The sequence below is a fragment of the Falco punctatus genome (assembly GCF_963210335.1).
Source record: "Falco punctatus genome assembly, chromosome: 3".
Classification (NCBI taxonomy): Eukaryota; Metazoa; Chordata; class Aves; order Falconiformes; family Falconidae; genus Falco; species Falco punctatus.
This window is the reverse complement of record NC_137582.1, coordinates 77,919,319-77,936,269: the sequence shown is the minus strand read 5'-3', so window position 1 is coordinate 77,936,269 and position 16,951 is coordinate 77,919,319. Positions and strand designations below refer to the sequence as shown.

General features: G+C 40.3%; 1 protein-coding gene across 12 annotated transcripts in view; it reads left to right on the top strand.

Moving 5' to 3' along the window:
- FHOD3 (formin homology 2 domain containing 3) overlaps nt 1–16,951 on the top strand; it is a 450,149-nt gene that overhangs the window by 77,428 nt on the left and 355,770 nt on the right. For all 12 annotated transcript variants that reach the window (XM_080379989.1, XM_080379988.1, XM_080379997.1 and 9 more), the window contains exon 3: nt 15,015–15,079. In XM_080379989.1, the coding sequence (XP_080236115.1) occupies nt 15,015–15,079 (65 nt within the window). The remainder of the gene's footprint in view (nt 1–15,014; nt 15,080–16,951) is intronic.

Below are 16,951 nucleotides of genomic sequence, written 5' to 3'. Positions count from 1 at the left end.
AAGATGCTCTGAATTAATGACAGTTTTGTTGTGATGTTGTTTCCATTATGTTTCTCAGTTCCGACAGAAAGAAAAATAAAGAAGGTGCCTATGAAAGATTGTCATGGTGTTGCTGTAAAGAGTAGAGACTGTGAATGCCTATTGCCATGACTTACTCATGTTTTGAAAAATGCATTAGTCCACATGAATATTTTGATTTACACAATGTTAATTATTACTCTGACCAAGTGCTGAACCTGAAAAATGTAATGTATGGTCACAATAAAAACATGCCACAAAGCAAAAAAACCCCACCAGCTTAACAAACACACCTCCCCACCGCCCAAACAAACAAAAAACCCCAACAGCAACACACCCCACCCCCCAAAAAAAAACCAACAAAAAAGCACCAAACCCAAAAAGAAACCCACAGAACACAATCTTAAACAAAAAAAACCCTAATCAAGGCTAGCTTCTTTCTATCAAGAAGACTGAATTAGTTTAGGAAGTTGGTGCACACTTAGAGCAGGTGCATTGTGGAAGCCTTTCTTGTGTTTTGCTTAAGGTGCTCTGTATACGTCCCATAGCATCATCTGTATTTACCCAGGTGCAAGGACCAGAAAGACTCAGAGCTGTACAGGAACATAATGCTGTGTGAGGCTGAGCGAGAGTGACTCAAATGACACTGCTTTTATCTCTGCTTTTGTAGGCCTTCAGTGGTCTAGTGTGTTCAAGTATTTTCTTAAATGGGACCCTCCTGCTGTCTCTTGTGCTCTTTGGTTAAAGTCTAGATGTATTCAGGCTGTCCTATAGCTGAGAAGATTTTGGAGGGTATAAGACTTTCTACAGTGTAGTAGTATTCCAGTCTGTAATGTATCAGATTAAGATGTTGAATCATGTTTTGAAGTGAATGATTAGCTAAAAATTTACTGTTGCAAAATAAATGGTAATAAAGATTAAGTTTTTCACATTTCTGATGAAATATTATTTTTCTGGATGACTAGGTTGGTGCTTTTTTATTTGCCCCTCTTCCCTCCTAAAGTTTGAGGGCAATAGCTATTACCCATGTTTTCAAAACTTTATGCATCTTTTTAACTTCTTATTTTTTTAATCCTAATAAAATACCTTTGTTTATATATATAATCATTGGATAGAATGTCAAAATTAATCTTTAGGTGTTACTGCAGAAATTAATTTTCATAGTTCTCTTGCAATATGCCTTGACAGCAAAATGAATTAAAATAAGAGGTCTGCCATGCTTTCCCTGCCCCAGAACAATAGCAAGGCATCTCTGAGCACTCATGCTTCCAGACCATGTAATCAATAATTAAGCAAATGTGCATGTATTTCCTAGAGGCTGAGAAATGAGACATGTGACTTTAAAGGATGTGCCCTAGAAGTAGGATGGAGGCAATTAACACTTGAATGTTCCACCTTACAAACTATTGACCAGTTATGAGATAAGGATTTCTTGTCAGTGGATCTTTCTTGTGATTCACTTCTGGTATCTTGTGAAGATGAGAGTTGTCAAATTAAGCTTTCCTACGAGTAGTAAAATTCTAGTGCTTTTGTAGTTGTGTGAATTTCAAATGTATTTAGAAAACAAGCTTCTGAATTAATAGTAGCAAACAAATAAATTTTAATGCAGACCAAGGCTTGCTTTCTCATGTACTCTCAGCTTTAAAGCTGGCCTGATGGTGTGAAAGTAAATCTCTTCTGCATATGTCTAAGTCAGAGACTGCAAACAACTTTGCTCACACCAAAAGGCACAAAATGCAAGATCCATTTGGGCTTGTGGAAAGAATTTGTGGTCACCTGTTTTGGTGGGCTGGCCAGGAGGGAGCTGGAGGGCAGCAGTAAGTGCAGAAATCACAGTGATCACGAGTATCTGTGGTCTGTAGTTAGTGTGGGGATATCAGATTTGGGGGGCAGTCACTGCACCTTGTAACTTCATTCCAGTCTAGAGGGAGAACCTTAAGTCAAGTATCCTACAAAAAAGTTGAGATGCTGCATAGTCTTACTTTCGTTGATGTGCTGATGGGACGCAGAGTTGGGTTTTGCTCTTCTCCCGGTGTCCCCAGTCTTCCAAGCTCTGCCATACTACTTCCAGCTGAGGAGGAGTCAGGATCCGCAGCAAAACCTTCCCTGGCTTGAATGAGGAGGCAGGTTGTTGCTTCACAAGCTCTTTTGCCTCTGTGTGGTTTTGATTCTGGGGGAGAAAGAGCCTGAGATTAGTAGACCTGACCAGGGCAGGTTGTGGGCAGCTCTTGGAGTTGATGTTTGTGAAATGTGAAGCGACCCAGTCACTCCCATGTATCTGGGAGTAGCATCCAAAGCTCACACAAGCTTTTGGGGTGTGGAGCAGCACCGCAAATCCCAAGCATTAAAATGTTCTGTGGTCTGGTTTTGTCCTCCTGTGGGGGGTTGTTTTTGTAATTTTCTTGTGGTTGTTTTTTTTTTTTTTTTTTTTTTTTTTTTTTTTTTTTTTGTGAGGGTGTTTTTCTGTTGTTACCAAGGTATGTGTGGAAGCATTTGAAGATTTGCTGCTTTTGAGTTTTAGTGATTACTGCTGGCAAATGAATGCAATAAGAGTGCTTCAAAGAATGATTTCCATTGCAAAATGTATTGCAAAACTATAGTTGTGCTTAGAAATCTCCCAGCTCATTAAGTACCAAATACGATGCCAAACCAAAAAGTGTGTGAATAATTCTTACAATGTTTCCTAGGACAAAATTTTTTAAAGATAGTCTAGTTTGGTGTTCAGGTTTATGTGTGAAAATACCTGTAGAGTCCAATATTTTAGAGGGGAAACTTAAATAAAAACAGCTTCTAGAAACAGCTGATGCCAGATGTTTTATTTAAAAACATTTAATGTTATTAACACTGAAGCTCCTTAATAGCTGTGATGCACTCAGCCCTCCTCATCGATGATGAGGTTATAAGCTAAGTGAGCAGCTCTCATGGCTTGGAAATGTGTTTCTCTTCAATTTGTGAGGAGGAAATCCCTTCCTCTTTCTATAAACAGATAAATCTTTGGGGTATCAGGTAGGGCTGCCAGAAAGCGCTGTAGGACTGCTCTGAAACTGATCCCTGGTTGTGAGTAAAACCATTGATTTGAGGATCCAAATCTTGAACAGCAGCAGCACTGGCACACCCACAGTCCGCTGGTGCAGCTTGCAAACCGGCATAGTATTGCAATGTAAATGCCTGGAGCATGTGGGTAGCTGACTGAGTTTGTGCTGGGTAATTAGTAAAAGCTGTGAACTTGTTACACTTCCTATTCCACAGCGTCTATTTGGGTGCATGCTCCTACCCTGAGGTAAATGCAAACGAGATTTGTATAAGCAGGCTCACACACTGTTTATCTAATGGGAATTCATCTGTCTGTGTGCTTGGTGTGTGTTTGTTTTACCACTGAATAAGGTAATAATCTGCTTCTGATAAAAATAAATGTCTCAGATTTAACTTCCAGTTGTGAACTAACAGTTTAAACCACTGCAAATCTGTCACTAGCTCAGCATCTCTGGTAATGGTGGTGTGAAAACTAGTGACGTGGTTAAGACCACAGTAGTACAGCAAAACAGTAATTTATTTCATGTTTGCTGCTCGGTAATTTTGCTTGCTAGTATAAGCATTGATGGCCCAGCAATAAATGCGAAGCCCATTTCCTAAATGAAATTAATATGGACAAATAAATGGCCTGAGGGTCAGTGTGTTATATTTAGGAACTTTTATGTGAAGTTATGAAGGAGCTCTTGCCAAATATGATGTTAATGGAAAACTTCCAAAAGGCAGGAGACCCAAAGTAGTATGTTGAACAATTCAAAGTAGAATTCATTTTTGTGTACTTACTTACACAGATGCAAGTTCTACTGCAAAGTAGGACCATTTTAGAATAGTTCTTGCTGAGTCTGGTTAAACTGATCACATGCTGAGAAAGAGCATAATTGGCCAATTAAGCCAGTAGGAAATAGCTATGAAATGTGTTCTGTGTTGCTTTGTATAATCTCTTCTGTTTGTTATCTTTTCAGTCACAACAATGAAATTGGAAAATCACAGAATATAGGTTGGTTTTTTTTTTTTTTTCCTTAAGGTATTAGAGAACAATTTCTAATAGAAAGGAAAGGTTTAATGAAAACCTGCTAAAATATTTCTTTTTTTACAAACTAAGTCAGTTTTTTGCTTATTGTAATGATGAAAAAAAATTAAAGTCTTTTTTTGGTACTATAAGTCAGAGTCAGGTCAGGTAGCAGGGGCCTTTGTGAGAATGAAAATGATTATGCAGGTGTCATTTGCTTCTGCTCTGCAGCTATGGAACTTATAAGTGCCAGGCCAGCTTCATTAGTTTTTCTGGAACGAAAACTGTGGGTACCACGGTGTGTTTGGGAGCACCAGAGGGACCCTTTGCTTGAGGAGATGGAAGCATCAAGTGACCCTGCTGACAGACTCATTTATTTGACTTTCCTGCTTAGCCTTGTCCTGTAGGTTCTCAGTTCTGTTGTTGTGTTGGTTTGTTTTTTCTTTTTTTCCTCAAGAAAATCCGGATATTTCAAGGCGTCTGTTTCTCCAAGTGCAAAGAGCTTTTAAATGAAAATCTTAATGTAACATGAACTTCAAAGCACAGGTGATAACAAAACCACATGACAAGAAATTACCTGATTAAAAGATTCCTGTGAGGAATGTGCAGCAAGAGCTACTAAGCACTGGAAAGCACTGGTCAAGTGATGTGTCATCTTTGTAGAAGAATGTGATGTGAGGTTTACAAGAAGTGATGAAAACAACACTCTGGTTTTGTGTTTTACCCAGAAACAATATTATAGTTACAATACCACTTCTATTGCAAATCTCCACCATTTGCCAACTTCTAAGTTTGTGTTTTCTTAATGCAGAAATATAAGATGGAGATTTAACTGATTCAGTGTTTCACAAAATGACAGGAATAAACTTCCTGCTTAAAACAGTTGTATATGGATTGAGCTTTTAGGATGGAAGGGACACAGCTTCATTCATGAATAAGGACAGCTCTTGAAAAGCAGTCACTTGATGACTGTGAAGACAGCAGTCAACCCTCAAATTATTATAGGGTCTGTTAGGAGGTAGATTATTGTTTTAATATGTGGAAATCGAGCCATTAGCAACTGAGAAATAACTGGCATGATGATTCAGAAAGTAGGGGAAGGGATTCTCATCTTCCAGCTTCTGAGGTTTGCTTGCACAGAAACCACTAAAAAGGACAAATGGAACAAATGTTCCTCCGTTTTAACTCAATGCATTTCGGTGTGTGAAAGTGATTCATTGTCTTTTGGCAAAAAAACTTTGCCTTGTGTTGAGGTACACAGAAAATTCCACCCAGACCTTTACTCACATGTACTCAGACTGTTAGTAATAAACAATTAGGCACCATTAATGTGGTTTATAACATATACTTGCTGAATACCTAGAATGTTTCAGTTGACCCTTTGAGTTTTCTTCCCCCTTCTTCTTCTGTTTGATTTTTGTTTCCATTTGAAAAGAGGAAGAAAAAGAAAGATGAAAACACTGCCTTTTAAATGCTGCACTTGGGAAGTGTGGGTAGATATGAAAATCCAGCACGTCGTGGTGACAGTCTGTAGGTAGTCCTTATTTGCAGTTACGTGGGTAAGGGTGTGCCAGCCAGGTTGCTGCTCTTCTCATTGGCATTCACATGTAACTTTTTTGTGTGGTATGTAGGTTGCTGGTAGGGAATGAGGCCGTTAATTGTTAAATTCATGTTGGCAAACATGGAACATAATAGTGGAATAATCTGCAGGGAAAAAAAACACGTACAAGTCTCAGTATACTTTGTTCCTTTGGATGCTGCTGCTTACACTAATGATTGGCAGGATTTTGCCTGCCTAGCTTTTGTTTAGGGAATATGCTGTTGGGATTATTACTACCCAGATTAGTCAATTTTTAATTACTTTTATTTTTTAAATGAGTGAACAGACATCTCAGTTTACTTATTTTTACCTGCTCTTCTCAAATGGTTTTTACTTTAGAAATGCGTTATGGTCCAGGAATGCTCTGAATAAAACTATATTAACTAACTAGATGATTTGCAGTAAGAAGAACAGGATGCAGACACATTCTCACTTCACACTAAGGTTTTAGGTGGAAAAACTGAGGTAAGAAAGGCAAGTTCACTGACTTCATTTGAAGATGAGTGTGTGTCTTCAACTGCCTGTCACGTACCAGAAAGGGTTAGTAGTGCTGTCATGTGTCTGAAGTGTAGTTGAGATGAATTTTAGGATTGAAAAGACTTCTTTAAAATTTTTTTATTTCCTGGTCTCCTTTCTTTCTTTTATTCAATGAGAATAACATGAGGTTGAACATGACAGTTGGATTGGTAGGTGATGATCTGTGAAGAACTTCTAAAAAAGGTTATTTGTTTGGATAAGATTTTCAGATGACTTTCAGAGAGATTCTTAATTCCTCTCTCCATGCATGTGTCCTCTTGCTCTCTCTCAAAAGAATTGGTTTTTATACAACCTTTAAGTGTCAGAATTTTTGGGGGGCATATCTCGAATCTGCAGTTGAACGGAGAAGCATATCATATTGAAACTGCAGTCAAACTGTATCTTAACAGCTTTGAAATCAAAGCCTAGAATTTATGCTGTCTGATTAATAGCAGGTTAAGAAATGCTTTCCTTATTATGTTTTTGCTGGCTTGCAGATTTTTTTCAAGGAAAACCTGATGGATTCAAGTGCATTAGCTCTGGCAAAAATTTCATCTCTTACACATTCAGCAAGGGATAGTTTGTTTTTCACTGCTTGATTTGGAGTACTTAAACTGTGAAGCAACTGACTGTGAGGCAATACGCCATTGCAGAAGCATTTCCATTCCCTAAAAGGTGTGTGCAAGTGAGGATAGAAATGCATGGGTGCTGAAATGAGCATGTGAAAGCTACTTCCAAAAATAATGCACTTTAGAGTGTTTCTGTTGTCATGCATTTGCTTCTGGTGACATGCTACTATCCAGGCTTCTGTTGTAGGAATCAGTGCCTCCTCCTTGAGCTTAGGGGTTGTTGCTGGGTGCTGTTCTCATTAAGCTGCTCCTCTTCAAAAAACGTGGATGTGATTACTGGAGAAGGTTGATGGTCCACCAAGAAACCTACGTGCTGTGAAAGACTGTAACAAAATGTGAAGTATGTGTTGTGCATATGTGCTTTGTAAGCTTTCCATGAAGAACAGCATCTGTATTAGGTTTTCATAATGGTTAGGTTGTTGCATCAGGCAGAAATATATGCAGAATCGTTATAGGATAAGTTCTCCAGTTAGGCTGCCTTTAAATGGTCGAGTCTGAAAACATTTTCAATGTTACTAAGTTGAGGTTATTTTTTCATATGGCCTATGCCCTCCTCCAGATAAACAAGCAACAGCCCACACTTTTGCTTGATTCAGTAGTGCGTTGTTTGCTTTGGTAGTGGCCATGAGATACAATGGAAATACCATCTGATTATTTCAAGAGAGGCCTGAGACAAGGTAAATGGATGCCTGACTGATCTGATACCATCTTGTTCAGAGCTGATCGTGCTGTGACCGATTTACTGATACTGAACATTACAGTGTGAAAGACTGAATATGGTGGGTGGGGGGTGTTGAAGGTTAGGGAGTGGGAAACCTTCCTGTCTAATAGCAATTGAAACTAATAAAATGCAAGATGCTATACTGTTTGCCAATGTCTGATTTCACCTTTATTCTCCCTGATGTGGTGAAACTGAAGAGGGCAAACCCTTATGTAATAGGTAGATTATATAGTGTTTCAAGATTTCCATGCAGGCTGCAGCTGTGAACTGATTGCCCTTAAGCAAGATGAGGAAGGGCATGATCTGTGCTATTAGCTCAGTGTCGAGGGGCAATGGGAAAAGTAAGGTATGTGCTCTGAATCTCCAGACTTAGAATCCCTTTACTGCTATTGCCAGATTAAATCAAAACATTTAGAACTTGTTTTCTTCCACATCTATGCTGTCTTTCTGGAAGGTCAGCTGGGATCTGAAGGAAATAATACCTCTTAGTTTAAAAACCAAAATGCATACGTGGAAAAGTACTGAATTTTTCAGAGGTTTTGTGTGATTGTCCTTTCTAGCACAGTAAATGATTTTTATCTCTGAGTTATCCTTGGGATTTATCCCTATCTAGAACTGACTGGTCACAGAGTCATAGAATGGTTTGGGTTGGAAAGGACCTTAAAGATCAGCCAGTTCCAACCCACCTGCCATGGGAAGGGGCACCTTCCACTAGACCAGGCTGCTCAAAGCCCCATCCAGCCTGGCCTTGAACACTGCCAGGGATGGGGCATCCAGAACTTCTCTGGGAAACCTGTTCCAGTGCATCACCACCTTCACAGTCAGAATTTCTTCCTAATATTGAATTAAAATCTACCCTCTGTCAGCTTAAAGCCATTCTCCCTTGTCCTATCACTACCTGACCTTGTAAAAAGTCCCTCTCCAGCTTTCTGGTAGGTCCCCTCTAGGTAGTGGAAGGCTGATACAAGGTCTCCCTGGAGCCTTCTCTTCTCTGGGCTGAACGAGCCCAACTCTCTCAGCCTGTCTTCATAGAAGAGGTGCTCCAGCTCTCTGGTCATCTTCATGGCACTCCTCTGGACTCACTCCAACAGGTCCATGTCCTTTTTAAGTTGGGGGCCCCAGACCTACATGCAGTACTGCAGGTGGGGTCTCATGAGAGCAGAGCAGAGAGGGAGAATCACCTCCCTTGACCTGATGGCCATGCATGTTCTGATGTACCCTGGGATTCGGTTGGCTTTGTGGGCAGCAAGCACACATTGCTGGGCTACAATGAGCTTCTCATTCACCAGCACCCCCACATCCTCCTCCTCAGGGCTGCTTTTAACTTGTTCTCCACAAAGCCTGGCCTGCGTTTCTGCTTGGGATTGCCCCAACCCATGCACAGGATCTTGCACTTGGCCTTATTGAACTTCATGAGGTTCACATGGGACCACATCTCAAGCCTGTCAGGGTTGCTCTGGATGGCATTCGTTCCCTCCAGCATGTCGACTGTACCATACAGCTTGGTTTCATCAGCAAACTTGCTGAGGGTGCACTCAATTCCTTTGTCCATTTCACCAACAAAGATTAAACAGCATTCCTTGAGGAATGTCAGTCGTCGCTGGTCTACTTGGACATTGAAGTGTTGACCGCAACTCTTTGAGTGTGACCATCTAGCCAGTCCTTATGCACTGAATGCTCCATCCATCAAATCCATGTCTCTTCAATTTAGAGACAAGGGTGCTGTGCTGAACAGTGTCAAATGCTTTGCACAAGTCTAGGTAGATCACATCAGTTCCTGTTCTGTCACCCACTAATGCTGTAACCCTGTCATAGAAGGCCACCAGATTTGTCAGGCATAATTTGCCCTTGCTGAGGCCATGCTGTTACCAATCGCCTCCTTATTCTCCATGTGCCTATGGAAACTCCATAGTTTCCAGAAGAATCTGCTCCATGATCTTGGTGACCACAGAGGTGAGACTGACTGGCCTGTAGAATCCTGGGTCTTCCTTATTTCCCTTTTTAAAAATGGGGGTTATGTTTCCCCTTTTCCAGTCAGTGGGAACTTCACTGGATTGCTGTGACTTCTCAGATATGATAGGGGCTTAGCAACATCGTCCGTGTTCTTTCAGAATCTGTGGATGCATCTCATCAGGTCCCATGGACTTACACCCTTATGATAACACTATTCTGAAAGGAAGAAATCCTTGCTTGGAATGGAGTAAAGTGAGGATTGTGGGAATATGCTAGTTTAAAACTGCTGTGAGGGTAGGTTATGATCGTTTATTATTTATTTATTTGTTTGAAAAGCAAATAAAATCACCCCAACAATATGTGTCACTCTTAAAGAAACTCCAGACTCCAGTGTGATTGGTTGAGTGGTATAGTCCGAATCATAGATCATAGAGGGATTTCACTTACTTGCTGTGTAGCTGTATAAATGTATGTAGTGCTTCACAGAAGATTCAGGCCCAAGTTTGCCGTTATGGGGTTAAGTTTGCTTATATTCTTTAAATGTTTCAAAAATGAAAGAATGTCGAGATCCCAGCAAAGAGTTTAGATACTCTCTTATCTATGTTATCTGAAAGGCTCCATGTTGTTTGTGAACTAAAATCACGGCTTCTAACAGCACCAGACTTTGTTTCTGCTGGTCATGGCCTTTTGATTCAGGTGTCTGTGCAACAGGGGTTTTTTTTTGAGCGAGTATAATGAAGAATAGTGAGTTTGCTTTTCAGCCAACTATGTTACTTGAGAGTATCATTAAAATCCTTGTAGCTTTGCTGCTGCGGTATACAACTCCGGCTTTTTTCCATGGTTGTGAAGTATCATGTAGAAAGCAGAACAGGGGAAACCCAGAAGGATGTAGCATGACCTTTTGTGGAATGAACACCCTCTAATGTCAAAAAAGCCTAATGACCTTTTATTGACACATTAAGTAATCATTAAGAAAGCTTGAAAATTAATTTTTTACTTTGATTTTAAATGATGATGCGTTTTCATAAACATCAGATTGTTTTAAAAGAAACTAAATTTATTGGATTGAAATATTCTAGGCTTTCAGCAAAATATTAGGAAATCTGAATGGCTGCCCATCCTGAAAGAAAGGTTCACCAGGAAAGAAAGAAAACCTTGAAATAGGAGAATACATTAATTAACATACATTTTCTGTATTACAAAGGTGAACTTTAACAGGGAAGTGACTTCCTTGCTAATAATGACAATGAATCATGACCGGATAATAACATAGAAATCCAATTTTTGATACCAGCAACTCTTCAGCATAGATCTGAGGAGGAGGGATGTCTGTGTCATCATAACATAGACTCCCTTAAAAATTCCTTTAAAAGCTTCCTCGAAACATTAAGAAGAAAACTGGGGTAGTGGTGGAGTTTTTTATTTGTTTAGCATTTGTCTTCCTGTCTGTCTTTTCTCTGAAGCAACGTTCTCAGTACGTCTCTTCTAGTCGAGGCAAGGAATTGCTAGGTTCAACCGCAGGTTTTACGTTGGATCAAGTAACAATTTAAGACAGCCAATCTAGGTGGTATTTTCAAAATGTCACATAAATTATGTCTTGGAAATGTATAATTAAATGAAACCATTTGTAATACAGTACATAAACAATGACAAAATAAAGCATTTATATGCCAGAAGACAGGCACTCAGTGAACTGTTGGCATGTGTTTCTTTAACAACTTCTCTAAGTTGAATGCAGAGAACATTCTGTATCTTGGTAACTTCAAAGACTGGAAGCTAATCTAATAGCAATAATGATTCTGATATCAACATATCAACACAATACGTGAAATTTACCTACTGTACTGCTGCTAAATTGCAGCTATTAAATACTTGTTGGCTTTTTTTATAAAGACTAGCCAGTTGCACTCATGAGAATGTATACTTTTATTTTTTAAGTCATACCAAGAAAACTGCAAGCCTTAGATAAGAGTAGATTACAGGCTTTGGTATGTTATATGCCAAGGTTCTGTTTTTAAGAAATGGAACCTGTTTGGGATTATTTTTCACAGGAAATTATTGAACGTCTTTTTGTTTTGATGCAAATGCCCTCTCTGTTCCACAGTGCATGTGCACACACACACCCCGTTATCAGGACAAACTTGCCTACAGGTATGCTTTTTAATGCTGTTTGTCCAGTAGTTCATTAGGCTATGAAATCCTGACAGATTCAGTTACCCCATTTTTGGCATTTATTGTTTTAAGATGCTTGCCCCTAAATTGATGTGTGTAGAATCGTGTATGTAAGAGTTTTCAGAGGTGATCTTCCTTCTGCAAAAACATTATTCGTGCTGCATGACAGTCAAAAACATTCAAAATTCAAAAAGAATGCATATTTTTTTAGTGCTTTACATATTACATATTACAGAAACAATTAGCTTCTGTGTGGGAAATCTAGTATGCTTAAACCCCATTAAATGACTTTCTTGAGCTTTCATCTCTCTAACTTCTGCGATTTGAATGCTGTTGATTTTGGTAGACTGGAAAAGTTGAAAATAATAACCAATGATAGAAGAGAACAAAAATTACTGTTTGTGCATGTGAGAGTTTTCTGTGTTATGAGGTATATAGTTGGGTTGATATTGTAGAATAGAATTTGTAGAAGAAAGTTTGAGCTAAGTTTTGCTCTAAATTTTCAGGGCCCTCTGTAGGGAGATGAGGTAGAGAGGGAAGTAGCACCACTGTTGAAGCTTGGCTAACTACTAAAAACCCCCCAACTATTGTTTATATTGAGAAACATCATGCATTATGTTTTTAAAAAACAAGGTAAAACTGTTAAATTGTGATGAGCCTGACTGTTTCTGGTGACTGAGCACTACTTGCTGTCCAGTTCTTTCAGCAGATCACCACAGACCTGCAGATTTCAGCAGAGCCCTGGCAAAGTCAGCATACATTCTACACTACAGACTACTGAAGAACTAAAGAATACCATTATAACAATACCCTTTCGATGTTACATTGTCATTAGCGATTTCTTTTAGTTGATTATGTCTGATTATGTAGGCTTCCTTTTTCTTTGCTAACTTGAGCAAAACTGATCTGGGTTATCTCTTTACAGTTACTGTTCTGAAATAATACAACAATCTCTACTCAATTTTTCCATTTTCTGATTTGTCACCTTGGAGGATTTGTTTATGTCGGAAGTACCAGAGTTCAAAAGTCTGGTTTATTAGGACCCTGAAATTTACGTTGAGGTAAAAGAAAGGCAATTAGAAGGTTGGAATAGGTTGGTAAGCTGAAAGTTGGACCTTTGATGTTTGAGGAGCTCAGTTTTGGATCCCAGAGGAGTGAAAGCGGTCCTTCATCCAGCTAGTGGGAGTTTGCCAAAACAAAGTGTGGGGAAGAGGTTTTGGGAACGTCAGAAGTGGTGTTCGCCAGGGCTCTGTGTTGGAGCCAGTCCTGTTTAATATCTTTATCGACAATCTGGAAAAGTGGATTGAGTGCACCCTCAGTATTTTTGCAGATGATACCAAGTTGGGTGGGAGTGTTGATCTGCTGGAGGGCAGGAAGGTTCTGCAGAGGGATCTGGACAGGCTGGGCTGATGGGCCAAGGCCAATTGTTTGAGGTTGTGCATGTCCTACACTTGGGTCACAACAACCCCATCCAGTGCTACAGGCCTGGGGAAGAGCGGCTGGAAAGCTGCCTGGTGGGAAAGGCCCTGGGGGTTCTGATTGACAGCCAGCTGAACATGAGCCAGCAGTGTGTCCAGGTGGCCAAGGCAGCCAACAGCACCCTGGCTTGTATCAGAAGCAGTGTGGCCAGCAGGACCAGGGCAGTGATCGCCCCCCTGCACTCAGCGCTGGTGAGGCCGCACCTCAAATCCTGTGTTCAGCTTTGGGCCCCTCACTGCAGGAGGGATGCAGAGGTGCTGGAGCGTGTCCAGAGATGGGCAATGGAGCTGTGAAGGGTCTGGAGCACGAGTCTGATGAGGAGTGACTGAGGGAACTGGGGTGGTTTAGTCTGCAGAAAGAGAGAGAAGCTCTGAAATCTTACATTCCCAACAACTCCCTGAAAGGAGGCTGTAGGCAGGTGGGGGTAGGTCTCTTCTCCCAGGTAACAAGCAACAGGACAAGAAGAAATGGCCTCCAGTTGCTCCAGGGGAGACTTAGATTGGGCATTAGGCAAAATTTCTTCACTGAAAGGGTGGTCAAGCATTGGAACAGGCTGCCCAGGGAGATGGTGGAGTCACCATCCCTGGCAGGGTTTAAAACACAATAATACGGTTCTTAGGGACATGGTTTAGTGATGGCCTTGGCAGTTCTAGGTTAATGGTTGGCCTTGATGATCTCAAAGGTTTTTTCCAACCTACATGATTCTATGGTTCTATCTGGAAGATAGTTGGTTTGTTCTAATGAGATATAGCCAGTGCAAAATTCTGTTGGGAGGCTGTGTGAAGCGTTTGGCCCTGAAATCTCAGCACAGTCATAACGTGTATAACTGAGGAAGGCTGTGCTGGTTTTGAATTTGCCTCTAACTTGTATATACAAGTGGGTCTCAGCTTTGCATGACACAAACTAAGCTGCATCCAAGTGTGTTCTAAAAACAGTTCAGCTTCTTGCATGTTTTCCTCTGATAAATTCACAGAATGGCTGAGGTTGAAAGGACCTCTGAAGGTCATCTGGTCCACCCTCCCTGCTCAAGCAGGGCCATGTAGACCTGCTTGCCTAGGAATTGCATGATTAGTTCCAGAGAAAAGAGGGAGAATATGCTGCTGTACAAATGGTAAAGGCATCTGGCTTTTCTTATCCTCCCACCTTCCACCAGCTTGGATGCAGAGGCAAAGAGCTGGCCATGTCTTCATGCCAGTCTGTGGTGTAGCACCTAGAAATAAAGGAGAGAAGAAATGCAGCTAACACTAATTTGTCTGAAAAACACTTGAGGAATGTAGCTGTTAATTAAGATGGAGTTATGCCATTCAAGACTAGGACAGAAATGAGAGCCAGAGTGAAGGATGACTCAGTTTTGCATCTTTGCCTGAAAAACATATCTGTCTTTGTGCTTTAAAGACAGATTAGGGTACATGAGCAGATCTGTGAAATCACAAGTACCCTCTTGTTTAACCTTGCATTTTCTTTTGGTGCTTATCTATACCTAGCTTTAAAATATTTCTGTGAAAATTAAAATGTGCAGCTGTAACTTGGTACTTCTGTAATAGGGATTCCTGGAAAGTCATTGTGGTGGGTTGACCCTGGCCAGCTGCCAGATGTTCACCCAGCCGCTCTCTCACTCCCTGTCCTCAACAGAAGGGAGGGAAAAGGAGATGAAAAAACTCATTGACTGGGATAAAGACAAAGAGATCACTTACCAGTTACTGTCACTGGCAAAACAGGCCTGATTTGTGGAAAACTAATTTTTTGCTGATTAAAATAGAGTCAGATGATGAGAAAGAAAGACATAACTTGTAATACCTTCCCTCAGCCCCCATCCTGTTTTCCTAGGCTCAACTTCACTCCTCTACCTTCTCCCTATACCTTTAAATATTTTTCCTTTCTTTTTAGGAGGGGCAAGAAGCACAGTATAATTCTGAGGACCCAGCTGTCGGTGAGAGTCCATGCCTGCATTGGTAAGTGGAGTTCCACATGCCTGAAAGAGAACAAATATACAGAATCTATCTTTGAGAAGCAAATCTGGGCAATGTGAGTCAGACTTGCTGTGTTACAAATTGAGGATAATGGCCAATAAACTGATTTCTTCTGCTTGTTGCATGTTAAAATTAGGTTGTATTAGTTACATTACCCTTAAAGTATGTTAACAGCCCAGAGTAGCATAGCATTTGACAGTGAAGTGGGATGGTTGGGGGTGCTTTGGAGAATCTGGGATCATCTGTCTTGTCACAGCCTTTGTGTGTGCCTGAAAAAGACTGTTCTGAATTGGGAAGGGGATCTGGAGAATTGTTGGCTGACAGCTAAATACAGTGTTTTAATAACATGTAATATTTATTACTTCACATCTTGCAGATCTTGGCTGTCTATTTGTCATTATCATAGTGTCAGTGTCTTAAAAACTTTGGTTGAAACAATGCCGTCCTGAGGAAAAGTCTAATGAAAGTCATAATGTGTGTGTTAAAAGAGCTTTAAGGTTGCACAAATGGCAGTTGATGTGCTGTGTTAGTATGTTCTCCAGCATTCTGCAGAGCAGAGTGTTTCACTGAGTGGTAGTGGCAAAGCTAATGCTCATGTTGCGGAGATATGATAGATGCTATGGGCAGTTGGTTTAAAACAAAAATAAAAAATCCTATGTCCATGTGCTATGATTGCCTGTCTTGTTTTCAACTTCTTCATAGTATAGATTCAGCACCGTAATGTGTTTTGCTTGTTTTTGGTCTTGCTTCAAGAGGTTGTAGCTGAAGCATTGAAATATATTTACCTTAAAAGGTAAAGAAGAAAGTAGAAGTTTTGTATTATTGCTATATGTATTATGCTACTGCTGTCAGAGGATTCATGCTTTAAATGTGACTAAAATTTTTTCCCCTGCCTCAAGAACGTGTTGTGAATTGGCCTTTCTGGAAATTTGAACTGAGCATAGGCAACCTACAGAATTCCTCGAATACCTCCCATTGACAGCAATCTCTAGGCTGCCTCATGCAGGAGCAGATTATTCTCTATTACTGTTGACTTGGGGAAGTACAGCAGAGCAAGCCTGTGCATTAAGTATTAGAGGAGAAACAGAGATGCTGCAAAGTCTAGGCTGATTTTATAAATGTGACTGAAATTAAGAACAGCTTGGAGAAGTTTGTTCTTGTTAGGTCTGGGAATATATTTGGCAAAACAGACTAGTTGCAGCAAGACAAGGTTTCATATGTTTCCTGGATTGAGGTTTTATAAAAACTATTTTCATGTAATTTTTTTTTTTCGTCTAGAGTGCAGCCATAGAGGAATTGGAGCACACCAGGTACTGAGCTTCCACGCTTGGTTGCACTGTTGTTATCTGTTTGCCTTCAAGCTCACTGTGGGCAATTAGGCATATTATTGTACATGTATTTTAGTTGTTCCTGTATGAAAATGCGTTCCTTTGTCAGGTGCTGTTATTCTCTGGCAGCAGTGATGTCTTCAGCGGTGAGTAAGGAGGAAGCCAGGTTGCAGAACTTGAGTCCAGATTTCAAACATGTAGAGCAGAGGTGTGCTTGGATGTGGGCTTTTGGCTTGGTTTGTTATAGCAGAAAAGCCAAATGCAATATCTGATTCTGATTTCCAACCCACTGCTGCAGTTAAGAGTTTTAGGATAAGTTTTTGTTTCAGCCCATCGCTTGATGTAATGTCATTTCTTTTCTCTTATTTTCTTTTTTTATTTCTTCATATCAAATATGTCTCATTTATTGGTATGAGGTAGTTTGAAAGAGTCAGGGATGCTCGGCAGTTCTCGGTACTGACCTTGTTTGGTGACCTGTGCCTGGCAGTTAAACTTGTCACAGAATAGGAGGCTTATTTCATTGGTA